General features: G+C 33.2%; 2 protein-coding genes across 3 annotated transcripts in view; both read right to left on the reverse strand.

The window, feature by feature from the left end:
• Nucleotides 1-533: 533 nt before the first annotated feature.
• LOC119636535 (UPF0587 protein CG4646) lies at nucleotides 534-2,422 on the reverse strand. Its single transcript, XM_038031931.1, has 2 exons — nucleotides 2,164-2,422; nucleotides 534-2,106 (listed from the first exon to the last, which is right to left on the reverse strand). Exons 1-2 carry the CDS (start codon nucleotides 2,420-2,422, stop codon nucleotides 1,868-1,870), a joined length of 498 nt encoding a protein of 165 aa, XP_037887859.1. The 3' UTR covers nucleotides 534-1,867.
• Nucleotides 2,423-6,181: 3,759 nt separating this feature from the next.
• The window catches only part of LOC119636657 (putative inorganic phosphate cotransporter), a 28,774-nt gene continuing 15,246 nt past the window's right edge, over nucleotides 6,182-19,709 (reverse strand). Inside the window, exons 1-7 of one of the 2 annotated variants that reach the window (XM_038032157.1) lie at nucleotides 15,532-15,686; nucleotides 8,211-8,389; nucleotides 8,057-8,146; nucleotides 7,515-7,988; nucleotides 7,168-7,450; nucleotides 6,857-7,098; nucleotides 6,182-6,784 (exon numbers count right to left, since the gene is read on the reverse strand). In XM_038032157.1, coding sequence (XP_037888085.1) covers nucleotides 6,572-6,784; nucleotides 6,857-7,098; nucleotides 7,168-7,450; nucleotides 7,515-7,988; nucleotides 8,057-8,146; nucleotides 8,211-8,389; nucleotides 15,532-15,634 — 1,584 coding nt within the window. In that variant the 5' untranslated portion in view covers nucleotides 15,635-15,686 and the 3' untranslated portion in view covers nucleotides 6,182-6,571. Of the gene's footprint in view, nucleotides 6,785-6,856; nucleotides 7,099-7,167; nucleotides 7,451-7,514; nucleotides 7,989-8,056; nucleotides 8,147-8,210; nucleotides 8,390-15,531; nucleotides 15,687-19,709 lie in introns of those variants that run through there. The other variant, XM_038032158.1, reaches the window with a different exon arrangement.

The raw sequence follows: 19,709 nt of genomic DNA on the forward strand, positions 1-19,709 counted from the left end.
AGCATATGGATGTTTTAATAAATATAAGTAACATGTGAGAAATGAATTATTGTTGAGGAGAACCTTTTTAAAAAAGGTTTTAAAATAGCAATCGTTTATAAGGTAATGAGGAATAAAATGATATATTTTTATTAAATATTTTTTGTAATAAATTTATAGGAAATAAAGGTAAGCTTTATCATCTATAGACTAGCTAAGTAGTTATCATTCGATGTAAAAATATTACACGAAATTTATTTTTTTTCTTTGAAAGAGCTACATATCATGCAAATACCGTTACTCATTGTAAATATTAGATTGCCTTTTCAACACTTGTAGAAGCAAAGCTTTGTGGTCTCAAGGTGGTTCGATTTTCACCACCACATATTACAACATACTTTTCTGTTCATAGAAAGAATTTCGTGGAAATCCTTATTAGGGTAGGATACAAAAAATAGGCCAAGATAATTCAAATATGGTACAGTTAGTTTTTTTATATCACATTGCTGTTGCTTTTTTGTCGTATGAACTTCAGCTTTCGTTATATGAGAGAGGGTAGAAAAGAGAGAGAGGTAGAAATACTGCTACTCTGCAATTTTTTTTAATTTTAACGACTTTTCAGAATTGGGCGTTATATAGGGAGTTGTCGCAAAAGTTAAGCCAGCCGAACTATTTTCAATAGCGCTCATATAGGGGCCAAAGTACGTCTGTATATCAAATTCCATCAAAATGTCTGAAAAATTGCAGCCTGCACTGAGAACATAAAAAGGCAGATTATAGACGGACAGACAGAACCACTTTCCATATATAATAAATGGGAATACTACACTGTATAAAAGTCATTAGAGAAAACCTAAGAAGCAGATATTATTCGTTTATCTCAAGTAGTCTAAGGAAAGTTAAAACTGAACACAGAAAACGGAAGGACGAAAATAAACAATAACACCGAAATAGGAATAAATGTGAAAAGCGTGAGCGTGTCTGATATATTCCTCATATTGTTATGTGCTTGTGACTTTCCGTTAAAAATATTAAAGTTTTTGGGTGTTTCTAGTTTACCGTCTCCTTCGGTCTATAATGCGCACCGAACGATAAGGCGCACACTTAGAAAAATATTTTTTACTTTCCTTTTTATTTACTGTTAACATTACTCGTACTAGCAATATTCAGTAAACTTTTTTCTCGGGACTATCACTCCTCTCGTTAATGTCATCGTTCGTATTGCTTTCATCTAAGCTATAATTGTGACTCCTTTCAAACTTCAAATTTAGAGACAATTTATTGAAAAAATATTTTAATGTTACCTATGGACCATAAGGCGTACCCAAAATTTGAGTCCATATTTTTATGTAAAAAGGTGCCTCTTACAGTCTGAAGGATACGGTATCAGTCATTTCGAAGTAATGGTCGAAATTTTGCATACAATTTACATAAAAAGATATGCTTTTATGATATCATTTCTTAACATATTTCGCCCTAATTTTAATAAATATATCCAGGTTAGCTACATGTAAGACAGCCAGGCACAATAGAGTTTGCCACTCTATGAAATTGAAAGAAATGATCAAAATAATATGCAAAGGGCTCGAAAAAAATCCTCATTGAAATAGTTCTCAATAAGATTTTTCAACCCATATAAGAAGTAAAAAAAAGGTTTGATCTTCGTAGAGACAAGTCTTGATCCCCACAAGCAAAGATTACAACTATTTTTTTATTCACTGGTATTTCAGACAATCCTAGAAGAGATTTGTATAAGCTCCAATTCAATTTCCCATTAGTTACGTCTTAAAATTAGCCAACTTTATGTACTATGCTATTACGACTGGGCTTGAAAAGAAAATGTCATTGAATATTAAAATTAATCGTCCTCTGAAGGTATATTTTGCATTCATTTTTTTAGTTTGATAAATTTTGCGCCAAATTCATATATACCCACAGGGGTTTGATTCTTTTGATCGTATTCAACCCAATCATCCTCGGAAAGATCGACATCTTCGAATGCTTGGCCATTGTCAGCTGATTGCACAATCCAACCAGTACGTGGTGAGAATTCTATTGGTTCTGCGCCGCGACAATCAAACACTACAATAGTCTTGAATTTGCCGGCATCTTTTTCCGTGTAAACATCTGCGTAAAGCGTTGAAATTAAAATTCAATTCATATGGAACTTTCTTTGCAACGTACCATTCGATTTTTCTACAACATCGATAGTATTCTCTCGACCGCACATCTTGCATTTCATACAGAAATTGAAACCTTCTGGATTCCGGGAGGAATCTTGTTGTTGCGTTTTCTCTGATTCAGTAATATCATGCCACTTATCCGTTGTCTCTCCGCAGTTTGTGCAAGTCAGCTTAAGGAAAAATGCATAATCTGGATGATTAGTTTTTAGTTCTCCTACATTTTCTAATGTAGCACAAATTTGCAAAGCAACTCGCACCATATTTATTGCTTCTAAACCTCTTTACTATATTTGTAAATTAATCTACGAACGACGTTATGTTTTATATTTAGTTTATGTCATATTCACCACATTCCCTTTAAGTGGAATATCAGGCATGCTACATATCAGATTTTTGCAACTAAGTCGTCGCGATATAAGTGAAGAGTTCTTTTTCTTGTTTGTGAGATTAACTGGACTGGCCAATAAGGAGGTGGTGACAGTCACTCATAAACATTAACTTCTTCTCTTTTCTTAAATGATATTGATATTTTGTTCATTGCCAATGATCAAGTTAATCTCATCCGATATCTGTGATGAATGCAACACTGCAGAGTCATTTGGGTATTTTTGAATGCAGGAAGGTCAACATTTTCAAGAAACCTTTCCGGTCTTTTAGCTTATAAAATAATTTTTATGAAATTTTTCGTTCTAACAATTATACACATCTCAAACAGCTGACTGCCTTTATCAAATCTGCTGGTTTTCTTTGTTATTACTTTTCTCCTACTATCTTTATTACACAAATAAATAGCTTAAGCTTATAATTAATGTTTCTGGGAATTTTACCCGATTGTTGACAGTACTGTACTGACTAACCGTACATGTTTGTCTCTTAACAAAGAGAATCATCAGAAAAACTTCTATTTACTGGTGTAAAGACCTCTCAATTTGGCGACATTATCCATTTTTCTTTTCCAGACATAAGAAACAGAAGAAAGATACTGAAATTTTGAGAATAATTTTGATATCTAATTTTTGATAAGTTTACAACGACACAAAATGATAATATAACTTTGTATGCCCTTCACTTCTACAATGATTCAATAAACAGTGATGCTAAGTATTTTTAAAATTCTATTATTAACAAGAAAGACTTTGCAGTTGTGATTAAATAAAGTTAGTTAATTTGAAAAAGTACTAAAACTATCATTCACTTTAATCCCTTCAATTGTGGCAAGGACTGATGGTTGTTCAATAAGGAAAATATTACAAACTTCTAAAAGTATTTTTTCTCATATTTATTATCTGATAATTTTTGTATTTAATTTCTTTAAGAAATTAAGTTTAGATGGATATTGTACTTTACGTTGGTCGTTCGGTTCTTGATGATGATTATACTGGGAAATATTTCCTTTCGTTCTCCGATTTAAGTATGACAACCTCTTAAAACCAGAAACGCAACGACAAAAGATAGCAGGGCGTTTACACGATAAGGTGCAATCACTTTTCTCAGGATAAGAATCTCACTTTTTACGAGGCTTGAAGGATTAAAGGTATTCGATAATATTTCACACGGTATTTGCTTGAGCCCCATACTCTTCAATCTATATATTTTTGCATGATTTTCAAGGCGACAAAACTCACATTTTTCAATATGCAGATGATTTTTTAATTGCATCTACGGGTTCATGCTTTTCAGTTGCCATGAATAATCTCTCGATAAAAGCTAATCTTTTTTTCGATGTCTGTGCCGATCTTAATTTATATTTTAATCTTTCTAAACGCGAAATTATGCTCTTTATCATAGAAACTAAAGTTAATCAGATAAAGTGTCTTCGATTTCTTGGTACATTTTAAATGACAGCCTAACTCTTCGTGGGCATTTTAAGAAATGCCTTCAAAAACTTTCAATATGGAAGTACTATTATCAAACTCATGACTAACCACCAGTTAGGTTTGCGTCCCAAAAAAGCTTTGACAGTGTACATAGATTTAGTCTAAGATCTAAGATTGAATTTGCACATTCTACATTTTGTAAATTTCCAAAATATATTGAGAAACGTATACAAACGTTGGAAAGTGGAATGTTATAACGTTGTACTGGATTTACCCCCTCAACTCCTCGACATATTCTCAATGTCATCTCTGGTCAACGGCGTGTTTCCGAAAGAGCCCTTACTATGTAATGCTAAAGAATTAATTAAGCTCAAGATAATGAAACCTTCCTCTTTGTAGAAAATTATATCTGTCAGTGATATTGTCTCTTGCAGCTTCCCATTTTGTTATCAAAAACCTCGAAGCAAAATGTCAATTTTTCTTGTATGAGGATCTTATGTCAGGGGAAATTTCTTTTTTATTACAACAACGGCTATGATATATATGCCACTGACGGTTCCGTTTGATATAATGTATCTGGCTTCTCGATGGTAAAGCGTCTGCCTGAAATAGTACGTAAGCTCAAAATCGCGCAGGAACTTTCCTCGACTTTTATCGAATTGTTTGCCATCAAACATTGTATTAAGGTAGCCATTATGACGTAAAAAATTTGTCATTTTTTCTGGTAGTAAATCAACTCTGCTTCTAATAAACAAAAGATATCTGGTCACTGCGGCTTTTTTTTAAATGAGAAAGCAGACTTTCATGCAAAAAGGGCTCAAGTTGATGGTACAATTTCGTCCATCCAATAGGCTCTCAAAGAAGCAATCCGGGCAATTCGTAACCACATCTTTCAACAACTACTTGATGAATTTGAAGTGATTGCGCGTCCGAAATCCAACCGGTTTTTCTGTAAAATAAATCCCATAATTACATCACTAATCACAATACGTTTGCATACCCTTTTAAGCATCCCTGCAAGTAAAACCATTGTAGCGTTAAGTCATATAAATGTAAAATAAAATGTATCACTTGTAATAAAGTCAGTATAGAGAAAAGATCGTGTTTTATTTCTTTAAAGAAAAAACTATTCATCTTGAAAAGTTACAACAGTCATTCAGGTTACAAATATATATGAATGAAAAAGGACAGGCACGCGATCGAGTCATAAGTAACTTCCGATGCAGATAGGTAGAATCTACTGTTCGCATTTACCCATTTTAAGTTACCGAAACAAACGAGTTTTTATTTTCCCTACATAGACTGGGACTGAGTTAGGCTTGTGCCAACTGTTTTATGCGGTGGATGTTACATTCAATTTCTGAAATAGAGTCATAAAGTGTTTATTCGACATGTAATGCTTTCGGAATTTAAATAAGGCAATAGCGCTAAGGAGACAGCTGAAAAAATATGCACCGTATAACGTGAAGGACTGGTAACTGATCGGACAATTAGAAATTGGTTTTTAAAATTCCGTATTAAAGGTACGACCTTAAAAGGCGGGTCCTTTTCCCGGCTTTGACGACAACCTACTATAAACAATATTGGAGCATAATCTACGTCAATCAACAAGAGGTATAGCAAATAGGTTGAAGATATCTTACAATCAACTCTCAAATTAATATAATTTTCTTATTCAAAGAAAACAAAATAAATGTCTGATAAAAAAACGGTAGTTACTTATGACTCGACACAATACAATTTGTTATAAATAAACTTTTCCAGAATTCTCTTCTCATGACCCAATTCTTTCTACAAATTCTACAAAATTATTATCTTAAGGATTGGAAGGTTGCAAACGTTTTGAGGAAATGAATTGATCTCTCATCCTTCGATGATGGATATACAAATGCCAAAAAATACATGAAAATACCTAATATTTTAAAGTACTCGTTCAATTTTCTTGCTATATATGATTTTAAGAAAAATTTCAAAAAAAATTCATTCTTCTTCTTCTATCTATATATATTCATGATAGTTTATTGTTTCTGGTCTTTTGTTTTTAAAAAATATTTGTTTCTTTAAATGTTTTTTTGTTTGCGTTTTATATAATATAAAATTGAAAACAATAAAAATTATATTAATCAACGTGTTTATCACAATTCACATAAAATGATCTTTTCTACATGGCAGAAAATAGGAATATATAATTTTTTTCTTCAACAAAGTAATGCCTGTCGCCCTGTAATGATATTTGGTATACATGGCTGCATAAAATGAGGTATGTGTTTAAATTACTGATTATTCTTCGCTTCCTTGTTTTTGTTTTTCTTTTTCAATTTTCACTTCACATGTCTTATTCTTACTAACTAATTTTTCGTTTCCGCTTTTTTCTGTTTTTTAACTTAAACTTTTAAAGAAAATTAAAAATTAAATATTTTTATAGTTAAAGTAAGTAAATTATACTGATTCTTGTGCTACTTAATTATATTACAAATTATAATAAAAATTTAATTTACTATTAGTATTTTGAATAGATATTATGTGCTTAGTTGCCACATTTTGCTTGACTTGACACTTAAAGGACTACATATAATAAGATCTTTGACACGACTACTGCTTAGTTTTCTCAGGAGACGCAGGGACTATAGTGACTGGAGCACTGCTATTGTGACGTTGTGCTTCGTGGTTATCATTAATATGATCATTCTCAGGATTATCCCAAGGTTGCCGTTTACCTGAACCGAAAATGTTGAAGATAGTACCGCAGATAATGTAGACAGCTGCAGCAATAAAGAATACTTTACTCCATTGGGCAATTGTGGGCTGCAAAAAAAAAAAAAGAAGAAGAACTTTAAATAAAATTCAGAACCACTTGTAAACCTTAATATAATTAACCTGATTATCTATTAAGTTGCCGGCAGCAATAGGCGCCAGTAAGCCAGCCAAATTTGCCGAACAATTTGTGATAGCCATTAGGACACCAGCAAATCTGGGAGTTATATCTAAATGATTGATCTTGAAACCAGAATAAATGCCACCGTTCAAGCCTACACCAACGGTGAGAATGGCCAGTGTTAAGACACGATCACAGCCAGTATAGGAGGCCGCTATTAAAGCTATACCAGGACCATATTGACCTGAAATTATTGAAACCATATTGTAAGCAAGTCCTGAAATATTAAGTGCATCACAGTATTCCGCATTACCTATGGAATTCATAATTTTTCGCGTTGACGTATGACTAAAACGTTCTGATGTAATCATCCAATCGGCTACCACCGATATAAATAATGAGAACAACCACATGGCCAGATAGGGTAAAGATGACAGCAAGCCGTTGGATTTTAAGGAAAATCTTAGCACTTGTTTCATGTAAGTCGGCAATTCTGTCATGAGTGTTTCATAACCGTAGTTATGACCCATGTGAGCCAAAAGAATAGCATAGAAAGGCAATGACTTCGCAATCGTTCTGAAAGGTATGGGCGGTATCTGCCGTAATTAAGAAAATAACGCGATTCAGTTTCACTTCGAATTTCTAATTGAAAATGTTTACCTTCATTTCGCTTGTACCCCAGAGCGAATTGTTGATATATTTCTTCTCACGTTCGCTGATCGTGGGATGCGAGCATGGATCTTCATACACCCATATAATAAAAGCGACGGACCAAATTGTGCCAACCGCACCAAACACATAAAATATTGATGGCCAACCGCCATCGAAACCGTATTCAGCTAACAGACCCGATAAGGGCATAGAGATAATAGTACCAAATTGTGCGCCCGCATAAACAGCAGCTCCCATTCGTGATCTTTCATTCGGTGGAATCCATTTGGCGAGCAAGGCATGAGTGCAAGGCACAATGGGACCTTCGCCTAGTCCTTGAATGAAACGTATAACACTCAATCCCCAGGCACCTCCTCGGCGAGCTGCTATTGGCACGAAGAAGGCAAACACCGAATTAATTAACATGCCGTAGCCCAAAAACCTAAGAGCACCATATCTTTTAGCCAACATTCCAAAGGGTATCTATTATTGAAATGAAATTAACTCATCAGATACTAGGTTAAAGAATCAACAGGAATTGCAAGACTTGCCTGAGTAATAACGTAACCATAAAAGAACGCCGACAATATATAACCTTGTTGAGCCGATGACCAAACAAACTCACCATCTTGACTTTCTTCCTATCGGATAAAAAACGATAACAATGGTATGTACTTTTACATAAGTAACTTCTAAAGAACTTACCACTTCCGTGAGATTCCAATTGGGACATTCATCATCGAAGACATCATCATGTCCATCTGTGATAGCTGTATGATTAACCATGGCAACAATAGCCACCGACATATTTGTACGCATTACATAGGCATTTGCCATGCCCAAAAATAACATAAACGTCACGAAAAATCGCTTTTGAAAGCATCCTAAATATTGGAAGAGGAAAAGAATGAAATGAGAAATCTATTATATAAATTAAAGTTTGATAAAAACAAGTAAGAACATTATAGTCGGGCGACACCGACCATTACATAGTCTACAACACTTCGCTTAGCACAATTATTCGTTCGTTTTGGTAATAATACACCAAAAGCTACACATTATTTTCCTGCAAAACCATAACTTTCATGAAAGACCGCATATCGAAAGTTTAGATTTTCTCTTCATATAAGAGTTTGCGTTTCGTGATAGTGCCCATATAAGTGGGGGTCCAAAAGAAATAGACTTGTATGATCCAAATTCCATAATGTTTATTTGTTTTGCTGAAATGCACCTACGAATTATTAAGATATCATGAAATATCTCATATAGAGCGGGGGAAAAAATAGACCCACGTTTTTCAAATTAGGTACACTTAATTTTTTTGTTTAACAATTATCATTGACGAAATTTTCATCACAAAAAAATTAACCATTAGCCTTTTTTGGCATTTAAGGGTTCGCGTTTCATGAGTGTCCTTCAAAAAATAGATCTGCATAGTCCAAATTCGGTAAGATAAATTTTTTTGTCAATTTACTATTATGTGCCGATTTTCCCCATGAAATATTGGAGATACGATCTTTTTAGGATTGCAAAGATTTAGTTTCCGCAGGCACGGTTATATGAGAGAAGATTCGAAAAATTGCCCCAGTCGGTCTAAAGTATGCGCACCAATTTAGAATTATGAAATACTGCTACTTACTTAGTCACTTTTGTGGAGAAATTTTGAAAATTGCAATTTTTTTCCCACATGACGACTTTTCAGAATAGGGCGTTATATGAAGAGTTGTCAAAAAGTTGATCAATCTGAATTATTTTTTCAATAGCGTTCGTACTTGGGTCAAAGTACGTCTGTTTAAAAATGTCATCAGAATGTCTCAAAAATTGCGACCTGCAGCTTGAACGCAAGATTACATGGTGAGTCATCAGCGAAATGATTCTGAATCGATCGGTATAATAGAAGGCAGGTCCACCTTAAGCCCTTCTGGATGTTACATACGTCTGAACTAATTTAATATACCTTGTACCGCAAGCGGTGTAGGGTACAAAAATAGTGCTGAAAGCATGTAAGTCTCACAGTTTAGGGAGTTTTTTAAGTTATGAATACATTATATAATAGAAAAGTATCTGGTTGTAAGGTGAAGGAAGTGTGTTAGCGAAAAACTTCCTTTGTTCATCAGCTCGCCGACTATCAAATTGGGACGATAATGATGCTGGAAAGAACAATTCCCTGCTTTTCTAATCAGACTAGTTCTTCAAAACGACACAATTCAGTTATTGACATTATGTAGGTTATGTATACTGTCGATGAAGTCGATTAGAATTAGATCACTTCTAGATTAGATTACTACTAATTAGAACAATTTTATGCGAAACGATAGAGACGTGAAAGTAGCGGCAAAACGATTTGTGAAAGTAGAAGATCGAATAGAAAACTTGAAAGCGCATGGGGACGATACACAATCAATAGCCAATAATCGTTGTCATATTAATGAAGTGTTGCAGACACTTGGAAAAGTTAATTGAAATTAATTGAGAAAATCTAGACCGGAATCACGTGAAGGTGCCATTAAAATTATTGCAATGCCCGCAAAGCAATCATGATAAACGAAGAGCTGGTGTTTTGTTGTGTGTTAGTTAGTTGGTGTAGGAGTATCTCTGGTCTAAATAAGAAGCAATTATTACACTATGCTAATAGCTTTAATTTGCAAAAAAAAAAAAAGATTCATCACTTCGCGAGATAGTTTTGCTATTAACAAAGAAGTGCAACTTTTGTCCGCTGAGGTATTTAGCGACGGCTTCTCGTAGATTACGCGTTTTATGTTAATTTTTCAGCAGAATGGGAGAGAAAGGAAAAAGAAAGAAAGTACATGTCTTTAATAAGAGTAAAGCAGAATTTTGTTATTAGAGAATTGTATTCGGCGAGGTTAGTTAATACGAAAGCGTTGTCTATAATTTCTTCATCAAGTGTATTCCTTTCCTAAGCTTTGCTGAAAAGAATACGTGGAAAATAACTTTCGTTGACAGTTTTTGTCAAAAATACTATGAGATATGATAAAAAATTGTGATAGCTAAGGCGAATTTTCGATAATTTCGGGTGATCAAAAATATTGAAAATGTTTCCTCTCTCTTGTGCTACTATCGAAATCCCTCCATCCTATGACCAGTCAAACTATGAAAGCAGCTAGAAAAATGCATATCTCCGAAAAAAATGATCGAAAATGGCAAAGATGGAAAGTAAAAACAATACATAATTACCCCAGAGGTAATTCTTTTGGTTGTCTACGCCATGGATTTTAACTCTCTTCCCCACACATTGTCTCTTTCTACTTGCTGCAAAAGTGGGAATCCACATAAACCGTTAGACTGGCCGAAAATGAAACTTAGGAAATTCGGGGGCGAAAGATATCTACACTCCATTTTCACAAGATTTTGTCGCTACAAGAAAGGTGCACTTCTTTCTTATTAGAAATTTCCGCTATTCCGCTAATATTACATTTTCGGAAAATTCTCTAATACTTGCAGTTGAACAGTTGTAAGGTAAACACTTTCAGAGAATAAGGTTACGTAAGTGCCAGATAGGTGTTTACAAGATTTCTTGCGCTCTTTGGTAACTCAATTACTGCACAATAGCTATTTGTTGACCATTGAGAAGAAGTATTGGTTCTTTTATCAGAATTATCCCTATTTTTTTTTTTAAAAATTGACCAACATTAGTTTGTCAACGTGTTGTTACCCATCGATACTTATAATCAGCACCGTAAGCTAAGATTATTGTGTAGTGTATCTTATTAAAGGCTTTTTTGAATGGAAATCTTTCAGTGGATGCGTGATTTGTTGCGCCTATATGGAAAGGTCGAACGTATTAATTCATATAATTTTTCTCATTGCGAAACTCGTCTTCATTGGTCTTTTAAAGTTATATCGTAGGAAATATTCAAAGCAAAGCCATCTAGCAATTACTTTAATAGAGCTCTGTAAGCGCTCTAATAGAGCTCTGTTAAGTAGTTACGATTAAGATATGTTTGGACTTCGAAACCTATTCCATTCAAATTATGAGACGTAAAATATTTTTGTGGACATTTAATGAACCTATAAAGGGATACCATTCAAATAAGCTAAACAAATTGAAATTCGACTTTTCGGAACTATTATCACCAAATTTTTAGAAATTACATATTAGCAAAACAATACGTGGCCTAGTAACATGAGCAGAAAAAAAAGGAATCTAATTTCTTGACAAATTCTAACCTTCTTTATTAAAGACGTACGCGCCGTATGTTTGTTTAACATGGGTAGGCAATTTGTAACGTGTAACGCCTGTTTAAAGAGTGTTTTTATATTTGCATTAGAGTGATATGGGTGGAATTTTTTGGTTGGACGTAGTCGGTTTATGCTAACGAACAAATTTTCTTAATTTAGACAGAGGGGGCTTTTAAGCCCAACCCTCGATAGATGGCTTTAGGAAGCTCTGTTGTTGGTGCGTGTAGTTAAATTCGAATTTATCTTCACCTTTCATCTTTAATCTTATTACAAAATAATGGGAGGACTGAAAACAATGGAATGCTTTAGATCAGAGGTCGGCAACCAATGGCCCATTTGATAATTTCAAGTGAGCCACTTTAGCTTCGAAAATAAAGTATAATATGCAAAGGCGTAAATCATTAAATATAAAAATCGAAAATTCAGATGCTTGTGTTCAACGTCCTAAAAGACTGTTTTCATAAGAAAATATCTTTGATCCAAATGTTTTTCTAATGCTCACATTTTGGTTGATTTTGACTCGTGACCAAAAAATCTTGACAACCCCTGCTTTAGATCATACCTAACGAACCATAATACATTTTTCAGCAGGAGCAAACTTCTTACTACACTTCGCGATGATTACAAATAATTAGTTGAGATCTTTATTGTCATTTGGTTGGAGGTCAACCAGGGCAGTTCGTAATACCTTCAAGAGGAAATGAAATAATTCGTTATAAATTTTTTCTTATATCGCACATAGTCTTTTAGCAATTTCAGCGAAAGAGGATATTGAAGAAGGATTTAGCGAAAGGTTTTAGCCTAAGGAAGACTCACTCACGACATACAAAAAATGGATTTTAAAATATTTCATATAAAGTTAACATAGATCAACAGGTGGCGCCTCAGTCAAAAGTCCCGTTCATTTTTTTTTTTGAATCACATATTTTATATGTGTAACCGGAGTAAAAATTTTATTAATTTATACTTTTCTTATTTATTGCTTTTTTTTGAGCTTCGCATTTTATTTTATTTTAGTGATCTCAATGAGAATAAAAAGGCCAAGAATGAGAGAAACGACTGACTGACTGACTGATTTCACGGTGATCATATTGATAGACTACGGAATAGGTTATGAATGCATGTACTTTTTACCTCACGATTTTACAAAGATAGTGTTGTTGTAAAAAGTTTTCAACATTTTATAAACAATTTAAAAAGAGACGAGTATTTTATATAGCATAACAAAGTGTAACAAGAAACTATTTATTGAACAACATTATTGTAGTGCAATAAATGAAATCATATTTTCAGCCTGCACGTGTTTAAATAATTTGCATACTACACGTATTTAATTACGTGTCTAAATAAACGCAATCATATTCAAGCTTAGTGCATATTCTACATGCACAACAACACATGACAAATTGTACTTTAGGGTAAACAACTTTGTAAGGTTTTTACAACGCTTGTTTATCTCTATACAGCAGGCAGTGAGCTTAGATTACACTTCTAAGATATTTAATGGATTATCAAGGCGACATTGTGAAATCTGTCTTTAGTCGAGTATTTATTCTATTGTATTTTAAAACACAAATGCTTTTATTTATTTACTTTCACCTCTTTTTCCTTTCTGTGCGAAGCACGTGTTTCTATCTTAAGTAAACCGGTTGTAAAAGTTGTTCTACGAAAAATTATTATGCTTTTAAACTAACAACAAGGTAAAATGTTGAACTAAATTCTATTTCTAAAAAAAACATTGCCGATCTTTAGTTCATCAATAGTGCCCGATAATCGTAATCAGCATTGTAAGGTAATAGTGTAGTGTAATGATTTCTATTAAATGGTATATAGATATTTTAGCTGGAAGGTTCTGTTTTAGTCCTCTTTTAAGTTCGCGTCATAACCTATGTTTTTAATTTCCTTTAATGTTTTAACTTATCGCAAACGATTGAGCAGCGCTCGCATACATCGGTAAGCGAAAGAATAATAAGCCAATTGTCCGCAGAATCAGAACAGAAAAAGACGACAGTGTTTTTGAGAGACCTTGCTGCTATTCAGCCCAATTTATCGATTAGCTTTTATATCCTGAAGCATGGCCATTTGGCGATTTGTTTGTTACCTATTTTGCGCAAAGAATTGGACTAGACTTGCCGAATGACCATCTATTCCAAAACAAATAAGCGTCGCGTAAACTATGACAAAGAAAATAATAATTTTAATAATTTTAGGTGAAAAAGTTTTTTGAAACCCTTCACGTCGAGCATGTGAAGTCCAACCTCAAGTGAAATACAGTTCGACCTGTAAAGATAGATTTCTGATACCCAGAGAGAAATGTTTTTGAATTTAAGCGGCAATAACGCTTAAACCTTCTTTTTTTATTTTTATTTATTTTTTTTTCAGGGTTGGAAAGCGTTTCGTTAAAGCATAGCGGGCGAGTTATCGAGTTATTGGAAGGTCAAGGGTTTCGAAGTTTGCAAGCTTTTTCCCTTGGAACTACGTAAAGCCACTGATGAGAGGAAATTTTACTTCTCTTTAAACCAAAGATTACTGGATTTGAAAGAGTTTATGGCTAAACTTGGTAGGGTGACAGCGACCATTTAAAAAAATTCATTTCTATTGATATAATCAATCATAATATTAGATAATTGCAAAAATTTTGATCAACGACTGCTACTGGTAAAAATTATAAAAAAATGGGAAATGCCAGTGTACCTAATGTCTCAGCTTGATGGTTTTGCCCTTCCTCTACATAAAATAGCACTTTTTCTTTTAATATTATTGATCTATTTAGCGTGCGCCGACGCAAATCATGGGTCGCTCAAAATTCCTTTTTTTTTCCAAATTCAACACTTTTGTTGTTTATTTGAAGAAAGGCACTGCCGAAACCCAGCAAATACGTTCAGAGGTTTATGATGATGCTGTTCCATCATATCCCAATTATCGGTTGTGGGTTGAACGGTTTAGAAGTGGCGACACGAATTGACTGAAAATGTAATTTTTGGGCAACTTGGTGGAAGAGTTGTTCAGAATAAACTGATGCAGTTCATATGGGCGCCCAAGGTACCCACCAGACATGGCGCCTCCTGATTAACACTTGTTCAGATCGGTGCAGCTGGGCTTGGCTGGTTGAAGCAGTGCGAAAATGGGTCGCTGCAAAACCAGCGCAACTTCTTTCGACATGATGTCGTCATGTTGCCAAAAGTATTGCAAAAAGTTGCAGAAAATGATGGAAGCTATTCCGATTTATATATATTGTACCAATTTTTCGCAATAAATATGTTTTTCAAGTGAAAAGGTGATCAAAATTTTTGCAGTCATCAGATAAATCTTAATCATATAACGTTTCTTTATATAAAAGAATGTGATCGTTAAGGTGCCCTTGGCAATAAAATATGATCGGTAAAAGGGATCGATATCATATTTCAAACCAATATAAAAAAAGTTAAACTCGGATAGCATCCTAATATATACTATAAGTTTTTAACTAAATGGACTTAAGAGAAAGCATATCTTTGGATGTCCTTGAAAGTGCGATGGTCTTACAAATTTTAAATACAGGCAATCACTTCTTTATGAATCATAAGGTAGGTGGTGATCACTTCATAGTTAGGCCTACATATTTGTTTTTTATTTTTTGTTTTTGTTGTAATAAACTGAAAAACGCAATACCGTGAATTAGTTGCCGCTTAAAAAGATTTATTATTTACTACACACTTGAAAATGTTTCCTTGTTTTATAAAATTTTAAAAGTAGAAGAAAAAAATTAAAATGTATTTAGTTACAAAATTCGTAGCACATGTTTGCTTATGATAAATATATGAAAAGCTTTTCCCTTTCCACCTACTTGGTTTGGTATCTTCAAAGATTTCATTTAAGCCGTTTTGATCCCAGACAAGGACATGTCCGTTACGCTGACGATTAATTTGTTGTTGGCGTGGTAAAGTCATTTTATTTATTTTTTTTATTTATATTTAAAAAAAAGAAATTTATAACTTATAGAAAGATAAAACAAAAAAAAAAAAATAGTTTTAATTTCTTTTTATTTTTAATGGAAATTATATATTTTTTATATATATGTATATATATTTGTTAACACTTTTTGCGCACACGTTTAAACCATTTCATTTCTATAGTAAATTTTTATGATTTATCCACATTTTATTAAAATTTCTTTCCTTCAAACAAATTATTTTTAGATATTTCTTCGTTTTTATTTTTATTTTTTTTATTACATATAAAAATTTTTTTTTAACGAATTTTTTTAAAGCGTTTCTAGTAGTTCTACAAACGTCGGCTATTGAACTGATTTCGTAATTTGTAAATTTTTATACAACAACTTTTACGAACGACTGAGGTTAAGAAGACCCGCACGAGCAAGCGAGATGACAAAAACAAACGGCATTTGCACTAAATCTTCAAAAAAAAAAAAAAAAAAAAAATTTTTAAAAAAAAATATAAAAAATTAAATGAAATATTTGTTTTTCCTTTTTTTTTTTTTGGCGCGCCTTCGTTAACTTAACTGATACTCGCCGTACTCGCCGATCTGTTGCCTTAAACTATTTATTGTCTCATTTTTCTTGATGTCTGCTTGCTTTTGACAGCATTTTTACCGCTCTCTCAGTTTTCTCCGTATGTGGATGGTGAGATAGGAAAAAGAGAGCAAGAGAAACCACCGGCCAGCAAGAGGTGGAAAGGAAAAGAAGAGTGAAAGAGTGAAAGGTTTTTGCGTGTTGGCAAAAGTAAATAGTTCTTATAGCTGTTTTAAGATAGGTACACAATTGATTAGAGGGTTGAGGGTTTACAAAAGCAGTATGTATGACTAAATGATTTTGAGGATTTTTCAACAATTTTATTGTTGTTTTTTTTTTTGGCTATGCATATCATTGCTTCCGTTTAGGAACTTTTCTGCACATTTCATTGAATTTCTTTCAAGAAATTCACGTAAATAGAAAATATGACGCAAATTCTCTTCTCAAAATGTATATGTATATATATATATATATTTTTTTTTTTTTTTCTTTTTTATTTTTCATCAAGACAAGATTTTTCACTACTAAGCGATAATAAATTTTTAATTCAATATTTTGAGCTTAGGCTGTACTTGTTCGAATTTCTTTTGACGGTTCGATTTGTCAAAATGTGTCCGCCAAAGTGATTGAAGAGCATTTGTTTGAACAGCGCTTGCAAAATACTCGAATATTTTGGCAAAACCATGTGACATTATTTATAATTGTACCGCTAAATGAAATATATTTTAAGAAGAAAGGGAAAAAAATTGTAGAAGCAACGCTTTGCTTTTCAACAATAACCTCAAAAATGGTGTAGAGTATTCATTGTTCGGTTCCTTCTTTCGGCGCATAGAGTAAGTAGAGTCGAATTTCATAGAGCGATGTTATTGAGAAAATGGCTGCCATTGTCAAGATACCATCAATTGATTACAAATTATTTACTTCCGCTTCGCTTCTCCTTCAATTTCTTTTTATCAAATTTATTTATTTATATTTTAATTTCGACGCATAAAAATAAACATTTAATTTATGGATAATTGGAAAAATGAAAACAAAATAAATTTGAGAAATAACTCATCTCTTAAAAGCTTTATGATAATAAATAAAATTTTGAAAAGACTTATAGAAGCACTTTCCTTTCAATGGTTTCCTTGCCTTCAATAAGCACAAGAAAATAATTTTTAATTGCTTCAAACACTAAACGACTTAATATTTTCATTAAATTTATATGCAGGCAGTAAAGCTTTTAAAAGTCATGTTCTTATACCAAGCGACTAGGGGTTCAGGGTATATTCCTTTTATCAAAACCTTTGCATCATCGAGAAAGAGGCTTTAGATGCCGTCTAAAGTATGTGTGCTCTCCATTACTAACAAATTCTGATTTGATTTAAACATATATGTGCGTCCGTCTGCCAGTAATACCCATTCTTTCGGCGGCAAAAAAGTAAAGATATAGCTTTTAAATTTGACAGAAACATTTGAAGTTCTTGCACGCAGCTTGGTATTGAAAACAGGCTAAATCGGTCAAAGGATACACCCACAATACCACGTATACTGAAAACACCTCCGTTTTTCAAAAGGAGTAAAGAAGTTTTTTTTTTTGCTCTTTACTCATAAACTAAAGCAAATCTGCAAAAAATAAATTTACAACAATTTGACCACACATTCTATGTGCGATGCTGTAGAAGAATGACCACGCCTATCCATTATAATAATACATTAAAAATAAATTTTTTTCTCAAAGCCACTATTGGAGGCAGGAACAAAGTTCAAAATCCCCACAAAGTGTGTAAATTTTTGGTCGATTGTAAATTCGGAATGCATCCAAATATGTTTATCTGTCCATCTGTCTGTCTGCGCGATGCAATATTTATGCAAAACATTCTGTCGTTAGCGAAAATGAAGATATCGTTTAGACATTTGCAAAAGAAATTGAAAGCGACTTAAACTTTTCTGAGGGTAGGCCTACACACCCGCAGGTCTACGCGGCAAAAGGCTACGCCCACTTCATATTAGAGAGCATGAAAATTTAATTGTTTAACTATTTTTGTCTTTTCTAGGACAACGATGATGGGTATAGAAGAATTGGTCACGTCCGAATGTAATTTGCTTACTTGCAGTGGAAAAGTCATTTTTTGCTTTTGCTCGTTTTTGGAAAACGATTTTTTGTGCAATATGTAAGGATTGATGAAACGTTGATTCAACGCTACACTCTCGAGTTAAATTAGCAGCCGAGTGGATACCACTATGCCACTAAAATAACTGCAACTTGTAAACAAATGGACAAAATATCATGAAAAGTGGCCATGTATCGTTTGAAGCTTGGTGCCATCTAGAACCGATATGAATTTGTCAGCAGCGCTTCCATATATGTATACGACCGAAAGTTTATTGAGTTATGTGATATATTGTTATAGATCATACTGCAAACTCTTCGCAGTTTTTTCCGCGTGATTTCATTGATGCCTATATATATATCGTGCAACACTCACCTGATTGTCACAAATGAAAATGTGCTTAAAAGGTGACATATCAGCTTATATTTTTTGTGAAGACAATTTTCTAATTCTTGGTTCGTGTGAAAAGTTGCATTAATTTGAAAATGAGTAAAAGATCTGAACAAATACGCTATGTGAGGCCTTTCTTATTATAGAAAAGGTAAAAACGCTGCACACTGAAAAAGTCGATGAAATTTTTACAACTGGTGGCAGCTATCACATAACGACTTGGAATCATTTGAAAAGAGCAGACTACAAAAAGAGTCTTGAAACCGCGAAAAAAAATGCGATGACTTTTCATTATGACCCAATAAATATATTATTGCTTTAAATCGCCGAAATAAGCATCAAATTATTTATTTTACCCATCCAAGGCAGGCAAATAAATGCAAATGATTTTTCATTTCGCAATTAGAAGCCTGCTTGTGAAAAACTGTCATGCGGCAATCGAATGAACTTTGAGCTCCAGTATTTTGTTGTTTTCTTTTGCAAAATGTTTACTTAATTGTTTCATTTATTGTTAGTCCTTTAAGTGTTTACTTTCGTATATGATCTAATTTGTTGGCATATAATTATTTGCTATTGTGGACTTTGATTTTTAGTCTCTTATTACTAAAAATAAATATAAAATAAGCGCCCGGTAAATATCCCGTGATTGAAAAGTAAAAATGAACGAATAAATTCTTAAGCGGAAAATTGTATTAAGTAATAAATAATTTAATGGTCAAGTTTGAATCATCTGCAGGCATTTTCAAAAATGCTTTATTTTCATTAATCTATTAAAAATTAATTTTTTTTGTTTTCGAATGTTTAATTCCAATAGTTTTGAAAATCGTAAGCTAAAATCGTGAGTCACAACATCACGAGTTTTATTATTATTATTAGATAATATATATGCACCCATGTGAACGAGAAAGTTTATAACTTGGACACGAATCTGATAGAAAAGAAATACAGAGAGGGAGAGAGAGAGAGAGAGAGAGAGAGAGAGAGAGAGAGAGAGAGAGAGAGAGAGA

Source organism: Glossina fuscipes, unplaced genomic scaffold (assembly GCF_014805625.2).
Source record: "Glossina fuscipes isolate IAEA_lab_2018 unplaced genomic scaffold, Yale_Gfus_2 28, whole genome shotgun sequence".
Classification (NCBI taxonomy): Eukaryota; Metazoa; Arthropoda; class Insecta; order Diptera; family Glossinidae; genus Glossina; species Glossina fuscipes.